General features: G+C 36.6%; 2 protein-coding genes across 3 annotated transcripts; one reads left to right on the top strand and one right to left on the bottom strand.

The window, feature by feature from the left end:
• Positions 1-2,643: 2,643 nt before the first annotated feature.
• On the top strand, positions 2,644-5,570 carry LOC139129003 (uncharacterized). The gene is made up of 2 exons (XM_070694679.1): positions 2,644-2,816; positions 4,872-5,570. Exon 2 carries the CDS (start codon positions 4,953-4,955, stop codon positions 5,490-5,492), a length of 540 nt encoding a protein of 179 aa, XP_070550780.1. The 5' UTR covers positions 2,644-2,816; positions 4,872-4,952; the 3' UTR covers positions 5,493-5,570.
• LOC139129001 (uncharacterized) lies at positions 3,377-8,089 on the bottom strand. 2 transcript variants are annotated; one of them, XM_070694678.1, is made up of 5 exons: positions 8,010-8,089; positions 7,382-7,625; positions 6,447-6,718; positions 5,574-5,689; positions 3,377-4,354 (listed from the first exon to the last, which is right to left on the bottom strand). In XM_070694678.1, the coding sequence occupies exons 3-5, from the start codon at positions 6,661-6,663 to the stop codon at positions 4,199-4,201; spliced, it is 489 nt and encodes a 162-aa protein (XP_070550779.1). In that variant the 5' UTR covers positions 6,664-6,718; positions 7,382-7,625; positions 8,010-8,089; the 3' UTR covers positions 3,377-4,198. The 2 variants fall into 2 exon arrangements, with proteins under 2 accessions (XP_070550779.1, XP_070550778.1); XM_070694677.1 differs by having other exon boundaries at positions 6,447-6,815.
• Positions 8,090-21,717: the final 13,628 nt, after the last annotated feature.

The raw sequence follows: 21,717 nt of genomic DNA on the forward strand, positions 1-21,717 counted from the left end.
AATCTAATACCTGTTACTATTTTGGAGAGAAAACTTACCCTTTCTGGTCTTGCTCCCGCACGATCACGACTTCACTGCTTCAGGGTGCGCTTAGAAGAAAAATGTCGCAACTTCCGTTTTGATGCATCATGGGATAGGAAAAAGCACCAAACTTGAACACCAAGTGTTTAGAAATAGAACGCCTCTTGCACGCCGATGTTAAACTTAAAACGTTCATGGTGATTTTCTGATTTTCTTTTCAAATTTTCAAAATTTCAACACGTAATAAACGTGTAAAATTATTTTGTATACTTTCTTTTTTAGTAAAAACATAGTTTCAGCAATTGTAGACCGGAAATATTTTTCACTTAGTGGGAAATTCGTTACACCAAAGTCCGTGTACGTTTGCCGGACAGCGAGGCAATAGTAAATTTAATATAGCCATTGTAAAGTAAAATAAACAAAAGATTGTTAATTGTTTCACAGTATTGTAAAATTTCTGTGATGCTCAGTTTTTGAACACTTGAAGGAGATGGTTGTTAACACTACGTGTTCAGGTTTAGAACATGATTTTTAATAATATGAACACTAGTGTTAACAATATGAACACTACCCGTTCAAATTTGAACACCGACACGTACATTTTGAACGCGTAAAGACGCGTCTAGCGTCCGCTATTTTTACAGTGTAGATGTAGGGCAAAGAGATCGGAAAGAGAAAGAAAGCACAGCATATGCTAGCTTTTTATAGTGTCTGCACAAACAGTGAAAAAGTGATTTTTGGTTTGTACAAAAATGATGCAAATGACAGCATTCAAAGTTTTATACGCGACCGTCATATCGATTGCTATTTGCATTTGAATTTACGCTGGATTTTTCTCACGTAATAAGTGTGCCGTCTTTGGCAACTCAGTATTGGCAAGGAGTGAATAAGGCCCTTGCTTTCGGCCTAAGGTTGTACAAGACAGCAAATTTGATGTATAAGGTGTCAAATAGGTGATATTGGACCCTGAATGAGACGGAATCATTTTCGCAATGGCATGAACTAACTATGCCTAACCCAAAAATGTATATGTTGATCTTCATTTGCTTGGTTTACTGTTGTAGATCAAAGTTCCGGCTAGGAATTGGGGTTGACTGACCAAATAGTCGGACTTTCGCTCACTTACGCTCGCTCCATTGAGACACTTGGCCAACTAACCCCAATTCCTAGCCCCACTGTGCTTCACCCGAAACAAAACTAGGCAGTCGGAAATTGTGAAAATGATTCGAGTTAATACATTCTTTCACGAAAAATGTGATTTTGTTAAATTCTATTAAAAATGACTTAAAGTAACAGAAAAGAAACAAAGATAATGATTCTCATACACTATTTTGTGTTTTATGTTTATCAAAGGGCAGTGAAGAAGTAAAGATCAACTGGTATCAGAATGATTCTGAACCTATCAGCCTCAGCAAGGTTACTCGTGGCCTTTTTGATGCTGTACGCCACTGATATCAGCAGCGCCCTCTACGGTCAGACCCATTCAAACGACCCCAATGTATGCAGAAGACTCCGCTACCGTGACGAGAGTCCGTAAGTACTTTACTTTGTTCAGAAGAGTTTATTGTTAGATAGTAGGTATCTTTCATATTATGTCAGTTCAACGACCCTGCTCATTTGAAAATTAGCTCGTAACTTCAAGGGTTATCACAATTTGAATTTTGCGATTCGTAGAGGGTAAGCTTATCTCTAATTGGCTAGGAATTGACTTTCAGTAATGTTGTATTATAGTGTCTTTAATGTACATAGCAAGTTTCATCAATTTTGATCAAGTCAATTCAGATAAATATCCCTAATTATGAAAATTCATTTAATATTCAAATTAGGTTTTGGCTGAAGTAAAAATGTCTTTTGACTTTCAATAATGTTATATCACAGTATCTTTGATGTATATAGCAAGTTTCAACAACTACAATCAAGTTAATTCAGATATATATCCCTAATTGGGAAAGTTTATTAAATATGGAAATTCAGAATTGGCTGAAGTAAAAATGCTTAATAACTTTCAAAAATGTTAAATCATAGTGGCTTCAATACATGTAGCAAGTTTCATCAACTTTGATCCAGTCATTTCAAATATATATCCCTAATTAACAAAGTTCATGAAATATGCAAATTAGGAATTGGCTGAAGTTAAAACGCTTAATGACTTTCAATAATGTTAAATCATAGTATCTGATTGATTCTGTATGTTAAAGCTCCATTAGGTGTAACTTTTGGCGAAATTTTCAGAATTTTTTCTTCTGTTTCAGCTACAGTTTTTTTAAAAACCTGAACCATAATGAAATGCCCAATGTTTCACTTATCAACAGAACCTATTTTAGTGTAATCAGAAAATTGTGTCAAGACTGGAACTCATTTGTCAACAATAACAATAAAATGGTCATTTCACATATACAGGATGTCTTGACTGGCGGAATACTGGATATTTCAGCTTGACATACAGATGGGAATTGGGTATTGCAGTTATACAAATAGAATACTGGAAAAATTACCAAAAATTATTATGTCCCTTGAACTTTGAAACTATAACAACTTGTTCTGTTCCATTAAGAACTGAAGATCATTTTCATTATTTCAATATGAGTAAATAAATGATTAAAATGTCATTATCTTCAGCTGACTGGGTAAAGGTGAAATTACGTTATCTTCGTAACAACTATGTGAAGGCCAAGAAGCCCGGATCAAGTGGGAGTGCACGCAACACCAGTAAGAGAAGAAATTGGTTGTTGGACAAGTTGCAGTTCTTGGATCCATTCATTGCATCGCGACCATCAATATCAAATTTGGATGAGGTAAGTATTTTGTTTAAATAATGTATCCATAAATTAAACAACTATTGTATTATCTGTTGTTGTGGAGAACATGCAGATTTGTCTCTTTGTTACTGAAAATTCACCAATCAATAGCCAACATTGCAAAAACATGGAGACTGATCTTCATTTTTCTCTAATGAACAGATTTTGTCACAACTATAATCTTGAGGCACAGTAGCTGTAACTTTTGATGATTATTTCACCATTTTTATTCTGTTCAACAATTGCTATTTCTTGTTCTCTTCACTAAATTATATTGAGTTTCTCAACAAAGTGTGTATGTATGTATGTATGCCATGTTTTTTTGTTGACATTTGACTTTAAGTCCAGATTAAAAGTCAGTTTTCAACAACAACATTGCTGGTAATGCATGTATTGACTGTGGTGATAAGCTGAATACTTGACATATCAACATGATGTAGGGAGAAGAACATGAAACCATTATCAAACGTTACAGCTACTGTGCCCTTAACTCAATGCTACGACCGGTTCAGTTTTCTTAAAACTTTATTTAATTCAATATAAAATTGACTCAACATGAAGCACAACTTGTAGTGCCATACAGTAAATGATCTAGAAGATGATGTACTCCTCATGTTCCATGGTGCGCTAGCCGAACACAGCCAATGAAAAATTCAGCAAAAATCACCATAGACTAAAAACAGTCTTTGAAATATTTTTCATGCCATAAATTGGCCAGAAATCACATTGTCAACGAAAGACTTACAGACTAGTCATATGGTTTTGCCATGGAACTGATCCAACTTCAGAGCAGAAGTAACCTGTGAGAAGTCGACGCTGCTCCTTTGCCTCTCTTGTTGGATTTCTACCCAGTGTTGGAGCCAATCCAGCTAGTGCTGGATCATTGCGCCAAGCACCAGCAGTAAATGTGTGATTTTCAACATCTTCAGTATCAGCAATGCCTACATAGGTGTGCTTGTTTTTATCAACCAAAACATTATGCAAGCAACATGCTGCTAAAACCAAACCTGTTACTTTATCAGGGTTTAGGTTGATGGTGGTATGAAAAACACGAAACCTGTTGGATAGAATTCCAAATGCATTTTCTACTACCCGACGGGCACGGGAGAGTCGATAGTTGAAAATCCTCTCTTCTGTATTTAAACTTCTGTGAGGATATGGTTTCATGATTGTCCTAGACATGGGGAATGCATCATCCCCAACAATGTGATAATGCATTTCATTGATATACTCGACCCCTTGGATGTTCTCTGGAGGTTGTAAATCGAGACATTTAGCATCCAATGCATTTTTAAGAGCAGAATTATTAAAAACTCCTGCGTCACCTTCCCGACCAGCTGCCCCAGCGTCTACACAAGTGAACTTATAATTTGCATCTACTAAAGCCAATAAAATAATACTAAAAAAGTGTTTGTAATTAAAAACTTCAGTTCCACTGTGATTTTCCCATCGATGGCACCAATGCAGCATGGGTAGTTCCATTTTTGATGAAATTCTTCAGCAATTTTCAGCCATTCTTCTTTTGATGTTGGAGTCTGAAAAAATTAAAAAAATATCAGAGATTATTATACACCTATTGTTGTAACCTTTGACAAAGCCTGCATCTCATTACACTTAAAGTAATAAATCTGGCTGATACAAATTACAGTGTTAATGTTAAACATAATGAGTCTTTATGAATGTAATACACTAAGGACTTTAATATAACCCTCAGTTCTAAGTGTGAGTTTCATTCTGTAGACTCCTTAATGTTTATGTGTAAAAAAACAATGTAATTGGAAGCAGCTAGATTGATCATTTCAAGTGTAATGTTATGCAGGCTTTCTTCATAAAATGTAATAAAAAAGTAAAAAAAATCCCCCAAAAAGAAATAAAAATAAAAAATACAGATATGTATGGACTCAGGCCCAATCAGTTATGTAAATGACTTGAATATATCGCTTGTCCAATACATCTGTCACTGAGCCCTTGTCGTTATAGTATTGTATTTTGTAAGTAACCCTAAATATTATAAAAGACAATTAATATAACTGATATTTTTAATCATTTCAGCCATCCCCATCCTCAGTAGATGATGATATTGATGACCCACAATTGGTAGATGATGAGTCAAATTCAACTTTGGATTTCTCTATGCCACCAACCCCAGCCAGCTGTAAGGATTCAACAGACGGTGATGATAAATCAACAAATAAGCCAATGAAGACAAAAATGAAGTCTTCCAAAAGACATCAGGCAGAAATGGAATATGAACTTATAAAGGGAGTTGCAGAATCAATTACTGAAAGAAACAAAAGACAGAAGTGTGGTGATGAAAAAAAGGATGCTGTTGAGACTTTTGGGAATTATGTAACCCAAACTCTACGGGAACTTGAACCAAAGATGAGACATTTGGCCCAACACCGAATATCAAATATTCTGTTTGAGGCACAGACAGGGTCTCTTATGCATTATAATGCCCTTCAAAATCATCAGCAATTTCAAGCATACACACACAACTGGCAGGTACCATATCAACAAAACTCAAGTCCCATCAATACCACCTTTCATGCAGCTAGAGATTCTGCTGTTCATCTACCTCCACAGCAGAATATCTGGCAATCAGATAACAGTAACACAGTCAATTCACAATTATCTGATGAACGACATACACCAATATTCACTCAGATGTAAATGAGTTGCAGCAGAGTAGTTGTAATTAACAGTTCATTGTTGTTCAAAACATTTCATAAATAAAGTATATGGAATCTATACCTTCAAGAATTTTTCCTTCATTGCATTGTATAAGGCCCCACATGTTTCTTCTATGATGGCTGAAACACTCCTTTCACCAATCCTGAACTGGAAGGAAAGACTTCTGAATGTTTCCCCTGAAAAGAAAAAGTTGATGACAACATAATTTACAACATAGCCAAGCATATGCTTATATTAGTAGTGGAAATGGTCTACAATATTCACTTACCCTATACAATGTATCACTTGAACATGTTCATTGTAAGTAGGTAGGTAGGTTAGTAAGTAGGTAGGTGTATGTATGTATGTATGTATGTATGTATGTATGTATGTATGTATGTATGTATGTATGTATGTATGTATGTATGTATGTATGTATGTATGTATGTATACTATGTATGTATGTATGTATGTATGTATGTATGTATGTATGTATGTATGTATGTATGTATGTATGTATGTATGCATGTATGTATGTATGTATGTATGCATGCATGTATGTATGTATGTATGTATGTATGTATGTATGTATGTATGTATGTATGTATGTATGTATGTATGTATGTATGTATGTATATGTCCGTCTGTCTATAGTTGAAAAAATGTAGTTGATACACAGAACAAAAAAAAGTTGAACATCAAAATAGTCTTAATTACAGCTAATTGAATTTAAAATTAAAAATGACTAGAATAAATGAAGTATTTAGAGCACAAAATTACGCAAATTACTGTTATTTATGGAAAAAGGGTTTGGTTTTCTATTTACTTACAATTAAAGATATTGTGGCAAATCTTTGAAATATCAACCATAGTGTCTTGAGTGCTGATGAAGATTGCTTGTGGGTAATCACAGAAATATGCCCTATTAAAGGCATTTACCGATAGTACACCTACCTGTAGCAAGGAATCGTAAGGTTACAGCAAGTCTTTCACTGGGATTAACTGCAGATCGCATATTAGTGTCTTGCTTCTCAATGTAGGGGCTTATCATTGTCAGGATGTCTTGAAATGATTGTCTGTCTAGACGGTGGAACTGGCGGAAGCTTTCAGGGTCTTCAGCCCTTAATTCTTGGACCAGGTTCGCATACACTCCCTGAGCCTGTCGCCGCATTATCCACTGTCTTGTCCACGTTGTTCTGCACGCTGCTCTCCTTCGACGCCGACATCTGCGCAACAGCAAAAGAAGCAATAATACTTCTTCATCCTCAGATGCACTGTCATTTGCTTCCATTGCACTATTATACACTGTTGTGCCCTTGTGATCTAAATGTTGAGTTGGAAAAGAAAGGAGTTGGACTTTATTTTAAAACCTGAATTTGATACAATACATATTGTTGAGACAGCCTTCAATGACGGATCTGTTTCTTCTTCAAATATATTTCACAAAATTAAATCACCTTCATGGCAGGCAGATTGACTGACCCTCTGCTCATTTGAATATTGCCAATGCACCCGGTAACTTCTTTTTTGGCGTAGGCTGATCTCATTGTTTCATCCACGATCATGTCAGCAACAGGGGGTGGGGGGTGTTGTTGTTGATTGAGTCTGACAGAAGGGGAAACCGTGGACTGTAACAACTAACAATACCTTTTTAACAGGAATTCTGAAATAATCTGTTATCTAATTATTATTGTGCACATTATGAACATTTTCATGTGTACCAGCCGATGTTATGTTGCAAATACATCCAAATTTTAACACCAACAAGAACAAAAATCTGCTTAAACCAACAAGAACAAAAATCTGCTTAAACTAGCTTCAAGTTAGTTTACACCTTCTGTTAATTTGTTTATACTTTGAACATTAAAGAAAATTAACAATTCACTTACCATTCAGTGTTCTTGACTGTGTAAAAATATTTTGTCAACTGTCATTATTTCAGTGGGGCACCAATCGCCCCTTGGTCAGTTGCTAGGGGCTGCCAACAAGTCAACAGAAGGGGAATCCATTGTCACCCCTTCTAGATGAAACACCACGATCTAGACCAGTAGACTTCGGAGTTCCTGAACAGTGGTAATGGTTCCTAGATACTTCACTTTTTCGCAAAATGACGATTGGAATACGAGGCAGCGACTGCAATGAAACAAATATATTTTTAGAAATAACGCTATTCACTGAAAGAATAGCGATGTACTGCTTTACTAAACGCGAACATTTGATGAGAAAAAATCTAGTTAGATTGCTGGGTTTCACCAGATAAAAAGTATTGTAATTTTCCCTGAGATCTATCCAGTAGCATCAAAATTAATTCACTTGGGATTTTATAGAATTTTTCCCTGAACACCCTATTCATGTTTACGAGTCCCAATGCATCGAAGGTGTTGTGATACGAGTATCTGTTGGTCTAATCCGTATATTTCCTGCAGTATCCGCACCAGTAGGCGCAAAAAAGGTAGATGTCATGTTCTTTGCATCTTTCTTTCAACAAAAAATCAGATGTGTAACATATTTACTCACCAACTGGTCACATTTTAATCAACGACATCAAGATCGAGCTATATAACTATCGTTTTCCATGGGGGCAGCCATTTTGTACTGTCATGTGATTCCACGCATGCGCGTAGGTAGAAAGTCGTGAGTAAAATTACTCAGTCGGGCGCACACAAGTAATTTTCCTCGCGAGGAAAAAAATATCAAACATGTTGGATATTTTACTCAACGCGCAAAAGAGTGATGCAACGCGCAAAAAATCGACCGCACACGGGGAGAAGTTTGCTGAGCAATTTTCCTCGCGAGGATTTTTGCTCAGCTAAGGGAACGAGCACAATTAACGGCAGGGGGGGGGGGGGCGGAAGAGAAAATATGTGGTGCGTATATTTTTTACAGGCCCCCCCTAACACCAGCAAAAATTTTAGTGGCCCCCCCCCCATCACCGGCGACAAAATTTTTGTGGCCCCCCTCCCCAAAAAAGAAAGATTACATAGGTACAAAGTTGTACACATATATATAATCCTCATAACTTTTAATATATGCTTTAGTGAAAACAACATTCTTGCATTCTTGAAATAAATAATAAACAAATAAATATATAAATAATAAACAAATAAAATAACTTTACTTCAACTGAGTATCTGTATGATGTTTTCAGATGTTGGGGAAAAATGTATAACATGACCATTGTGATTTAAATGCTCTTTCCACAACCCAGTGTCTGCCTTTCTATGACTACCCAAGATATTCAATGTTACTCCACTGTAATGACAGTCTGCCATTGGAATAGTCCTTCATGGGCTAACTATAAAAGACCCATTAATGCCATTTTTCCTCCTTTCTTCAGTATTTTTTTCCTGTGTGTCCACTACGTATTCTAGTTCTGGACTGCCTATTAGCCAGTCCACATTTCTGTGTGGAACAGGTTGAATGGTTATTTGAGGAAAAATAGGCAGTACATAGCAGTCCAACCTGCCACATGCCAGTATTGGAAGTATGACATGTTAAAATTTGAACATTCATCACTGGCTATGAATGTGAAATCAGACTCAGCCATGTGAAGTAACCATTCATTAGCAGTCCTATTGAATTCATGATAGAAGGGAAGATTGTCAATGGATTGAATGGTAGCTTACACATGTGGTGGTAAAAATTTAGACATGCATTAATAAACTCCAAGGCCTGACTTGTTGTCAATTCTCATGTTTTCACATCCCTATTGTCTATTTAATTTAAATAAATTAGGCGGCACTCATGTGTAGAGTTGATTTTACTTGGGTTAAGTTTTTCAGGTGAAATTACTCATGTTTGCACTATGGAAATGGCACATGGGTCACATTTACCAGTTAAATTGTTCTCAGACTTAAATATTTAGTGGCTACAGAAGCAACGGTTTGCCATTTTAAAGTGACAGTATAAAGCTGTAAATTTTTGATTTTGTTCATATTTTTGTTATGTATCAACTGCACTTACTTCATTGGTTCACAAATTTAAGTTGAATTAGCTCGTTGATATTATCAATACAACCAACATACACTTTGTGTGCATTTCTATCATAAAAGTTCACTGTTATTGTGTTCAATTGAAGTTTAGTCCAGACCAAAATGTGTTTACCAACAATAACAATGCTGACCGTACATAATACAGGTCGTGAAGACTGGATATTTGAACGTGTTTTAGAAAATAGAGTAACATTAGCAATACTGGCTAACATGATTTTGAAAAGAGAGAAAAACCTGTAGTCGATGTACGAAGAACACAATTTCTGCCAAAATTATGAAGTTACAGCCTATCCCTTAAATATAATTAGCATCGGTTTCATTCATCTCCATTCAAAAAAAACGAGACCAGGGATTTTCAGTATAAACCAATGAATATGACAAGAGGGAAGTCATGCAGATGGCTGCAAACGTCTGTGAGCAGCCTCTAAATTAAATCAGCACAGATCAAATTTTAAACATCGTTTATTTTTATTATCAAAATGTGCAATAATAAACACATGTTCACCGCTAAATATTCCATATGATCGGAACCTGCATTCTATTGAAAGGTACTCACATTTCCAGACGTAATATGGTTGGATCTGTCATTAAATTTTTCTCATACGGTCCACGTTTTCGCGTACGTCCGTCAGCAACTGGCTATGCAGTCATGTACATCAGATCATCACACAACGACGAACCTACCTCCATGGACGAACACACTTGCGACGGTTCTGCATCTGCCATTGTAAAACTTTCGCGATTACAACTTAAGTAAAACTTAATGGAAACGCAGTACAGGTACTGTTCATCCCCAAACCGTTCAAAAGTCGAGCCGGATGGACTAGCGGTTCTGACGATGTATGATGTCGTGACTTTGGAAAGAGTTGTGTTGGAAGAATGGACGGGACGCAACAGGGTATGAACGTAAGGGTCCCGTAAATGAGTACGCTGGTATTTAACGAGGCTGATCAGAATTGCAACAGGGTTCACTTAGTGTGTTGGACGTCCGTATTTTAACTGATCTCTTCATATAAAGTCAATTTTTGCTTATTAGAAAAATCTAAAAGAACAGTTTACGCGTACTTGAAATGTCAAAATTTTGCGACGATCACGACCCTTGACCTTTCGAATTTGACCAATGCTTTGCGTTCCCACACGATCGTTATCGGATATCACATTGCATCTCTCAAATGAGATTGCGCAGATATTTTTGAAGTAATGGCTGATCAGACCAGCTGAATCTTACGAATTATGGCTGATTTCTCGGTCATTTCTTCCCCCAGTGACGACACATTTTTAGTCAAAACAGCCAGTGAGTTAGGTCTAAGTGGTAATGTTTCAGTTGGCATGAAGGTAAAGTGTATTTCCCCGCGACAGTGTTGGATGTAGTGACCGAGATAGCAAGTCGTCGTGGACGATAATTTTCCATTCATCCGGTAAGTATTTGAAATGCATATTTATAAAGGGCAATTACGAAATTAGTATGCCTTATAGAGAAGCATTTCTCTGCACATTGATGTTTTCCTGGAAAGCTTGGTTTTGTATATGGCCCAACATTTTTAACCTGAGCTTTAGGGGTGAAAAGAAAGTACGTATCTGTATACCTGGACAGGGCGGAGGGAGGTGTACAGTGTGGCCATTAACGCAAAACAAAGCTGGGCTTGAACAACGCCTAAGCTTAGTTTGCGTCCATGGTCTCACTCAGTGCAAAAACACTGCTATAAAAAATAGGCGAAATGAAAATATTTAAAAAAACAAAACTAACGGTAGATCGTAGGATGAACATGGCTATGTAAACTTATGATTTTTTGTACCACCCGGTCTTACTTGCATTTTTTACTTCTTTTATACATGGTTAGTTTTAAAATCCATTGTTAATATGATATTGCCAGGTAAGAAGCCTTATATTGAAAGACAGAAACAATATTTAGAAATGTGATACGTCTTAATTTTCAAGGGACAGCAGCTGTAATTTTTAATGAGTTCAATAATTTGTTTGCCTCATGTATTAACAGACTCTCTTGTATTGATTCAAATTATGAATTGTGATGCCCTCACTTTGTAAAGATGTACATAAATTAATCGGTATAGTGGCTGTGGCAACTAGTCAAGTCAATACAACATACACAAACCCAATACATTTCTAGACATATATGTTACACTTTCAATGTATTAATTTTGCACTCGCAAAGATGTATGTAAAAAATTCCTCTATGTGTATGTAACAAATCACACACATGTTCTGAAACTTTTTTGTAAAGTTGTTGTCTTAATAAATGTTGCTAAGTTCATTCTCTTCTTTCTGTTTCATTTCAGTGTGCATGTCAGCCAAGGCCCAAGAGAAATTTGGCAAGAATAATCATGACTTAAGTAAAGAAGTCTTCAATGTCAAATTTCAAAACAAAATAGGACATGAAAGACGAGACTTGGCCAGACTTAAATGAACTGTTTTAAAAACTAATCTTTGACTAAATCACTTTTCACTGTGTCTATGAAATTTGTTGAAGCCAAAAATTTATTAAATTGGTCATCAGACTTACAGATATGTTTTGTGCTTTTTATTTTGAACGTTTGGAAAGGTGAGTCTGCTTGTGTTTGCTGTGTTCAGGTGAGTCAGAGTTGCTTTTAACTCTGTTTGGCCTGTCTTAGTTTTAGGCCAAATATGGTTAAATTACATCTCCAACCAATTGTATCATATAATTCACCAAAAGAGGCTGTGTAAAAAGTACTTGATTTTACTGGAATTTGATTTCACTTATTTGATGTTTGCTTACACCTTGCAAACATGCAAATGTAACAATGTTTACCAAATTCATAACGGCAACATCAAAATAAGTAAAATCGGGTGTCAAATCAGTACTTTTCATGGTGCTCTTTTTCTGCCAGGATGACCCTGTCATTCATATGTGCATTCAAAATAACCATTCGTTCACATACGTGAGAGTGGATTCAGAATAACCATTCGTTCACATGTATGTGAATGGCTAGCTCATTTTAATATTTCGGCCTATACACATGTTACCCACGTGCTTCTGAAATGAATGTGGACTGCCTGACTGCCTATTCCCTATGCACATGCATTAAGCCATGCCAACTAGCCATGTGAATGCTAATTTCACATGGTACTGACAGGCATTCCTGTTCTATAAGGGAAATTTCCTATAGCATGATGAAATAACCAGTTTCAACCGAGCCTATGTATCATTACCAACCATTATTACTGTTGACAAATGAAGTCAATTTTCAATAATAATATTGCTCATTTTACACATAACAACTGCATTGTGAGGTTTAAGACTTGGTATTTCATTGTGCTACAAGAAGTTTAACAAGGAACTCCAGCTTCAACAAGGAACAAAAATGCTGAAAAATATTCTCTGTCTGTCATGGTGTAAAAAATTTTGGTGGCCCACCCCTTACTCTCCCTGGAATTTTCATGGCCCACCCCAAGAACACTCATTTTTTTTCATGCCCCCCCCCCCCATTTTCTCTTCCGCCCCCCTGCCGTTAATTGTGCTCGGTCCCTAATTTCTCTCGTGTGCGGCCGGCCTTACGGCGAAAACTGTAGGGAAAAGTGCACCTGTGATAACGGCGGCACCTGTCATAAAGTTGATGGTTATTGCATTTGTCCAAAGGGAAGACTGAAAGATTCCGTCGCGTGCGGGAGCTCCGGCGCGTTGCGACCTACGACCCTTTACGGATCGTTGGTCGCAGTGCACCGGAGCGCCCGCACGCGACGGAATCTTTCAGTCTATCCAAAGGGTTATTATGGACAAAAATGTGAATTCTCTTGCAATTGTGTAAATGGCAGTACCTGCGATATGCAAGACGGTTCCTGTGTTTGTCCAAGTGGTCGCCATGGGTCTGCATGTCAATACATTTGCAATTGTCCGAAGGACACTTCTTCTGATGGCAAAACTGGCAAATGCAACTGCAAAGAAGGTCTCTATGGTAGTCCTCCGAGTACAATGTGTTAACTCTGCAATTGTACAGAAAACTTCAAGTGCGATCTGTCGGAAGGATGTGTCTGTAAATCCGGGTACTACGGTCCGCGATGTGACAAACAGTGTCAGTGTTATAATGGTGCATCATGCTTAACCGTAGATCCTGACAAGTGCGAGTGTGCTCGTGGATGGACTGGACGTTCATCTGCGCAGTGCGACAGTAACATTTTAAAAGAAAATAATCGCCCGTATTGTGAAGATAAATGTTTCATGTGCTACAATGGACATGAATGCAAACCATCGAAAGGGAATTGTCTCTGCTTACCAGGTTGGCATGGTAATTGGTGCGACAGAAAGTGTGACAAAGGGTATTACGGCGAGAACTGCACGAGCAAATGTCCCTGTTTGAACGAAGGTAGCTGTGATCATGTGACCGGTGCCTGTCAATGTACACCTGGGTTCCGAGGCAAAAATTGTGAGCAGACATGTCCTGACAATTGCGTAGACTGTAAAGAAGAACACTGTGTTTCTTGTAAACGTGGCTGGACCGGAACACATTGCGAAACGCCATGCCAAGTTGGTTTCCATGATGATAGCTGTAGAAAAAGATGTGAATGTTACTGTTCCGATTCATGCAATCACGAGAATGGAAGTTGCCCAAGTAGTATTAGGTAAAATGTAGTCTGATTTTAAAGTAAGTAATACGCATGTTTCCTTGGAGGACGATGATACTTTTTCCTTGGCCATATACTACTACACGCTGCCATTATAATGCCAATGATGCTTATGAGTGCGTCAACACGCGTCACAGCCCTGCTTCAACTTTTTTACTTTTGATCAAGATTTGCATGCGACAAAGTTACATAGATAAATTTAAAAAATAAAATCAATGACAAGGCAATAGTATTTTCACTTTGGAATGAAATATGTAACATCGTGTAATATCAAAGATCAACATCAACCGTACTGTCGGAGTTAATTTCAGTAACATGATCACAAAGAGACCCCGTTCTTGATACACTACACGTAAGTTACTAAAATAGCTTCGCAGTGAACCGTGAATGCAGTCTTCATTTCTAAGAAAAAAAGAATTCAGCCTAATACTAAGAATTTTCATTCAATTTATTTACAGATAAAAAGAACTACACACACAACGCCGGTCATTCGAATTATAATAACTCTCATAAGCTCCCATTAAAAGATGACCTCAAAATTGAGCTTTTGATAAGTGTCTCACTGGCAGCTGTAGTGACCGTCGAACTAGCATTAATTTTCCTGGCAGTGGTCAAGAAGTGCCGGCAAAGGTAAGCTTTAAAATTTCTTTAGACATTATTTATCATAATAGTCATACGTCTGTGAAAATTAGTGGTGTAAGTCTATAAGATTCTTCATTGTCGATTAAAACGCAGGAAAACATTTCAGATACATAATTTATGTAGTACTGTTGTGAAAATACTCTTTATATGTGACAATTCTTTATGATCCCTAACATTATTAAAAATACATTAGTTTTGTTTATTTTGCCTTAGGAAAGCGACAATTTGTAATATTTGCAGCAATATATGCTATTTGTAATGAGATTCGGGAACATTGATACGTTCAACCCCTAAATGGTTGCCATAGAATCGTGCGTTATCAGACTATTTATCATTTTCTCTTCGTTTCGACCTGAAATACCAATATATACCAATTTTCGTGAAAATCTAGCATATTTGTATGTGGATTTTAAATTGATATGGTTTGTTGTTTAATTATTTGTATTTTATTATTAGCATTGTAATTAGCTTTAAACATTTCTTAAAGAGCTTCATTGTTCAAACTCAAGAGCGTTGAGGGAAAGAAAGTTAGTTTTGTTGGGGTTGATAATGATATTGGTTTGCACTTATTATTGGCAACGGATCATCATACGTCATTTATCCTACGCATAAGGAAACTTAAAAGGCGCCTTTAAAAATCAAACAATTTTATGTTCCTGTAGAAAGGGTACAGTGGTGCTACGATCAAAGAAACCAGTCCGGATCAAAATAGCATCGCATTCAAGTCCAGTGGTACACTGTCGGAAAAACAACCAAGTGTAAGCTTTAGCACAGGATCTGAACGAACGAACGAACGAACGAACGAACGAACGAACGAACGATAGATCGATAGATAGATAGATAGATAGATAGATAGATAGATAGATAGATAGATAGATAGATAGATAGATAGATAGATAGATAGATAGATAGATAGATAGATAGATAGATTGATAGATAGATTGATAGATAGATTGATAGATTGACTAGCTGACTGACTGATTGATAAATGCTTGATCGGTAGAATTAGAAAGATGTTTGTTTATAGCTTGCACAAGATATTGAGAGAAATAGACGTGAAAGAGTTTAAATACATCAGCCAGAACAATGTCAATGAAGTGCGCATACTTGAAGGGAGTAGGCTATAAGAAGTCAATGACTAAAAACCTTGTACGCGAAAGTTAGCAACGATTTGTCGTCAATTTTTATACTTACAAGAAGACTACATGCAGTCTATACATAAAGGTTAGCCTTTAAATTACAGCTATTTTCCTTCATTTCGCACTTTGATTTCATGGTAGTTGAAATCTATAAGTATTGGGCCAAATGTCGCTTGACTTTACAAATTTAAGTAGACTTGATATTGCACAACTAGGTATTGATGATGCATTACATAATTTTGATTAATTTGCAAGATTATAAAACAATGGTAATTGGTAATTTTCAATCAAAATGCGCGGACATGCAAACAAGTGACCTGATGACGGATAGATGTTAACAAATTTTTCCCAGTACATATGTATATTTTGATATTGTCATATTGTTTTACGATCGTTTTCGTGTTTCATTTTAGAATTTATTATTGACAGTTTTTTGGTTTTCCGCTGTAGTCAACATTAAAAGTATATTAACAAATTTCTGTAAACGAGTCTTCATAGATAAAGTAAAGACAAAATCGTTTTAGCTCTACTATACATAAAACTAAAAATTCTAAAAGACATAGATGAAATAAATAGATAACCGATCGACCCAAGATCTCCTGAGGCAGTTCATTTCTCTGTGGTGAAAAATCTGTAGTGTGACATGTCAGTGCGTTATTACGAATTGTGAACCATCGCTAAAGTAGACTTGACTAGAAACTTGGAATTACGATTGTCAATAATAGTTACATAAACTTTATAGACCTGTAACATCGTTTGACTTTGACATAATAACTTAGAGTATAGATAATAATCTTCTTAATTAGATTTTCGATTGTGTTGTTTGCGATGTTTAAATTTAATAATTATAGGATTATGGTTGTAATAAATGGTAAAAATTTGGTGAATGTTATAAGAATGGCCACATAGACTATTTTTAGACCCATCGTGTAGTTTGATATTGATATGAGAGTTTAGAGATGATTTATTTCTCGTTTAGCGTATATAAATTTGGTGAATGTTAAGAATGGCTACACACGTATAATGTTTTAGATCTGCAGCATCTGTTGACATTGATATGACAATTTGAGTTACTTTTCTTCTTTAGTTTTTTGGTTATGTTGTTTGTAATGTTTAAATACAATTTTCAATGGATTATAGTCGTTATAAATAGTATAGATTTTGTGAATATTTAGAATGGTCACATAGACTATAGTTTTTAGACCCGTAGCATTGTTTGACATTGATATGAGAATTAAAAGTTTATTTGTTTCGGGTTTTCATTATGGTTGTAATAAATAGTATACATTTTTCAAATGTTAAGAATTGCCTCATAGACGATAATGTTTAGACGCATAGCATCGTTTGACATTGATATGAGAATTTAAAGTTGATTTGTTTCTGGTTTGTAATAAATAGCATAAATTTGGTGAATGATAAGTATGGCCGCACAGACAATATTTTTTTATCTTTCGCCCAGTTAAGCGATGTATTCATCGCTCTGATAAAGTTTGTGTGCGATATGCCATAGCGAGTATATGTGAGTACGAGTGCTTCATGAACTCTTCAGCGTGTGGAGGGGTAGCAGTCAGTATATATAACTGTAACAACCTCGCTCGACCCGAAGCATCTTTTGAAATTGACATGGAAATTTAGAGATGATTATTTCTTGTTTAGATAATCAATCAATCAATCAATCAATCAATCAATCAATCAATCAATCAATCAATCAGTCAATCAAAAGCATTTATAAAGCGCCATAATCCATTACGAGGTAATGCTCTAAGGCACTGAACAAGAAAACAAAAATCAACAAGCTCTCTAAAAGAGATGCGATTTCAAGCCCTTTTCAAAGATGATCAACGTAGGCGACTGGCGAAGTTCCAACGGAAGACTGTTCCACAAATCGGGAGCACATCTTGAGAAGGAGCGTTTCCAATACGTTTGCAGGTTGTCACATGAAGAAGATATTTTTCATTTGATCGAAGTAAGCGAGGTGAAGGTTTGATGTTAAGCAGATCTGATAAGTACACAGCAGCAGTGCCATTTAATGCCTTGTATGTAATCAGAAGAAATTAATTTGTATTGGATCCTGTATTGTAACGGTAACCAATGAAGTTCCTAAAGTATAGAGGTGATGTGGTCATATTTCCTTATCCTTGACACAATCCTAGCTGCAGTGTTTTGGGCATGTTGGAGTGGCTTGATGTCCTTGGAAGGTAGTCCAAACAGCAGAGCATTACAGTAATCTAATTTGTATGAGATGAAGGCATGCATGACTATCTGACAGGCTTTTTCGGCTTCTTTCGTGAGATATTGACGGATTTGACCAATTTTCTTAAGATGATAGTAGATGGCTTTGCATGTGGTGGCAATATGTTTCCTGAAGGTGAGTCGCTCATCAAAAGTCACTCCAATATTACGGGCTGAACTTACATGCTGAACGACAGATGAGGCAATGTTCATAGAGTCGATGGGATGAATTGTTCAGGCGAATTGGGATCGAATTAACAGGACATCTGTTTTATCATCATTTAGTTGAAGTTTGTTTTGAGTCATCCACGATTTAATTTCCTGAATGGCTATTTCCATCTTCCTTACTGCTGACGATGTGTCCGACCGTGAGAAGAATTGGTATAACTGGTTGTCATCGGCGTATTGGTGAAAATCTAGATTGTGATGTCTGATGAGCTTAGCAAGTGGAGAAATATAGATGCAGAATAAAAGTGGTACTATCACAGAGCCGTGCGGTACTCCGAAATTCAGTTGTTGAGGTCCCGAAGTGCTGACAAATACGGATATTGATTGGTACCTGTTCTTGAGGAATGATGCGAACAACTTTATTTGGATGCCTGTAATGCCAAGTTTTGACAATCTTGGCTATGGTTGTAATAAGTAGAATAAATTTTTCGAATGTTAAGAATGGCGATAACTACTATACTTTTTTACCCGTAGCATCGTTTGACATTGAGAATTTAGAGTTAATTTGTTTCTGGTTTCAGTGGTTTAGATTATGGTTATAATAAATAGTATAACTTGGTGTATGTTAAGGACTGCCATACAAACTAGAAATGTTAACACCTATAGCATCGTTTGACATTGATATTAGAATTTAGAGTTGATTTGTTTTTGTTTAGGTTTTTTATTGTTGTTTGCGATGTTTAAATTAATTTACATTGGACTATGGTCGTAATAAATAGTATAAAAAGTAGATTAACGGATTACTGCATGACAGTGTTTGTAATAGACGACAATTCTACCGTTCCGAAATCATAAAGATATACACTTCTGCTACCTGCGATTGAAGCGATCTCTCAAAAGGCTTAGATAAGATTGTAGGAGAATGTACGTAATTAGGCTAATATTTTTGTAAAAATGAAATTCAATCTGTAGAGAACAATGATCTGTTCGTTCCATTAGAATGGTGAAAAATAAAACTATATTTTTTATTAGAGAGATGGAAAATGATAGCCAGGCTTATTACTAAGAAAGTCAAGATAGCGATTCAGTTTCAGAAAAATCAAGTGTCTCCATTTATAATACATTTTTGGCGGGCTCGGGACAATCGTGAACCATACTTGAGTCATTGATGGCGCTTTAAATTGATACGGTGGTGATTTAACAAATCTTCGTACGACAAAAAAAAACTTTGAGTGCTCGATAATGCTTACTCGTATTAAATATCAAAGAATTATGTCAAATAATGTGATTTTAGCTAAATACGAAACAAAAAGGGTGGACCTACATTTCTAAGCGTTAGCGTCTCATTGTGATATCAGGCAAATATATCGATGCGCAGTTGTTATACCGTAACGCCTCCTGGCGCAATAGACGAGCAACCTTTCCTAAATGCGCCATCTTATCGCAGATCTGATTGTGTTGATGAGTGTACAGCACGGTGACTAAATGTATGAGACAGAACAACAAAGTGCATAATGAATAATGATGCAAAAATGTTTTCTCTTAAAGATGTTTGAAACGGGAGATCCGACTGTGATACTAACTTATCTGAATGTAGCCTCCTACTAATAACTTTATGAAGGCCAACGGTAAGACATCCTTTGGCCTCTCCTTCACTTAAATTTGGCAATCCATCAAATTTAATCTGGAAATGGTTCAGGGCTAGGATTAGTTTTAGTGCTAGCGTTAAGCAAAATAGCACGTTTGACTAAAGAATGGGTAGGGGCCTCGCATGTAGTAAGAAAAAAGTCTTTCCAGTCAAATAATCGAATCGTTCATAAGGGTAGTTCAGTAAAGGGCTGCCGCGATAGCCTTGTCCAATAACTGTGAATGAACTTACGAACATCGATGCATAAAGTACAGACGAGCGTGTGCGTTCGCCGGTATCCATATAATTCATTATCTAATTTCTTATTCCTTTGACCCGTATCAGTAATGCACCCATCAATGCGTTCCCCAGGAGGAGTACGTGGCAAGAGGGGGGAATTCATCGCAAATCGTATCGAAGGACAGGGGAAGTGATCTCCACGATACACTATGCAAGGGGGTGGGGGTTCAAAAATGTAGCAGGTGAGCATCCAGTGTACCAAACTTGTTTTCGGGACAATGAAGCTGAAACATGATGGATCTGTATTCTGGCTGGCATGATTTATCATCATGCCACATGTGTAGATGGTGGCGACACAGAGGAAGACAGACTTTGTGCTCTGCGTCCAGAATTTTGACTGATAACAGGTCCTTATAAATTATCTACATGTAGCCTCTATTCCCCCATATTTGGGTATTTGACATGTTTTTGTTGCATGTGGGAGAGGAATTTGACTCTGCCTGAAAAAAATTTCCAATTCCCCTGTCAGGCCGGCATCCCCCAGATGAGGCTAGTTCGTGATCCCTGATATACAGCGGGCCAAGGCGAGAATTCTAAGATGCATTATTCACCACGTGTATCAATTGACCGGGTTATTAGAGGACTGCGTGTAGTATGAAAATGTCGATGAGACTACAATGAAATGGAAATACGGACTCTCTAAAAGCCGTAGCGGGATGAAGAGTGGTTTTGCTTGTAGAAAAAAAAACCAAGTGTTTTAATATTTCTGTCGTATTTCAGACAGTGTATATGTTTGTAAAATATATAGTCTCGTAGTCAACAAAATGTAAAAAAATGAAAGAGTATAAGATGCAGCAACAAATCGATTCTGCAAAAGGTTTATCGACCTCGACCTGTAGCAAGTGTCCAAATTTGATAGTATTCATTACGTACAGTAGCTTACTTTTGTTGTTCTTTTCTATACATGAGAGAACTTGCCCTCAGTCGTTGGCAGTGAGGGCGCTGCAGTTGCCCATCCTTCCTGCACAGCACGCGCAGCACCCAACACAGCGTATTTTGCTCAATAATCACTTTTTTTGCAAATATTAATTAAATTTTAATGAATTTTGTTAACCTAAGATTAAAGTATTGGTTTGGTTTCCCTTTTAGCTTGTCAAGCAATCGTAAGTGACGGGATAAAGAAGTGTTAAATTATGCAAATGTACGCAATTCACCCGATTTCCTGGCTTCTTTCTTCTCCCTATTTTAAGATTTCCAAAGAATTTAACTCCACTCTAGCTGGGTCAAATTTTCTGAAATTTTCACAAAACGGCTATTTTCTTTGGCAATAATTTCTTAAAGTTCCAATAGCTGTATCTTCTGGCGATTTTTCCGTTAGTTTTGATTGAAATGATCAGTGGCTCATGTTGAATAGCCTGTCAAATAACAGAGAATCGCATATTATTCGGAAACATTACATGCCCTACAACTAAATAACATGTGATTTTACAACGAAAATTTCAATTTTTGTCCGGACAGAAATACAAACTCTGTTGACACGCGGAATGCAACGTAGGCATTCTTCTGCACCTGCGCGAGCCATTTA

This window comes from Ptychodera flava, unplaced genomic scaffold (genome assembly GCF_041260155.1).
Source record: "Ptychodera flava strain L36383 unplaced genomic scaffold, AS_Pfla_20210202 Scaffold_84__1_contigs__length_488627_pilon, whole genome shotgun sequence".
NCBI lineage: Eukaryota > Metazoa > Hemichordata > Enteropneusta > Ptychoderidae > Ptychodera > Ptychodera flava.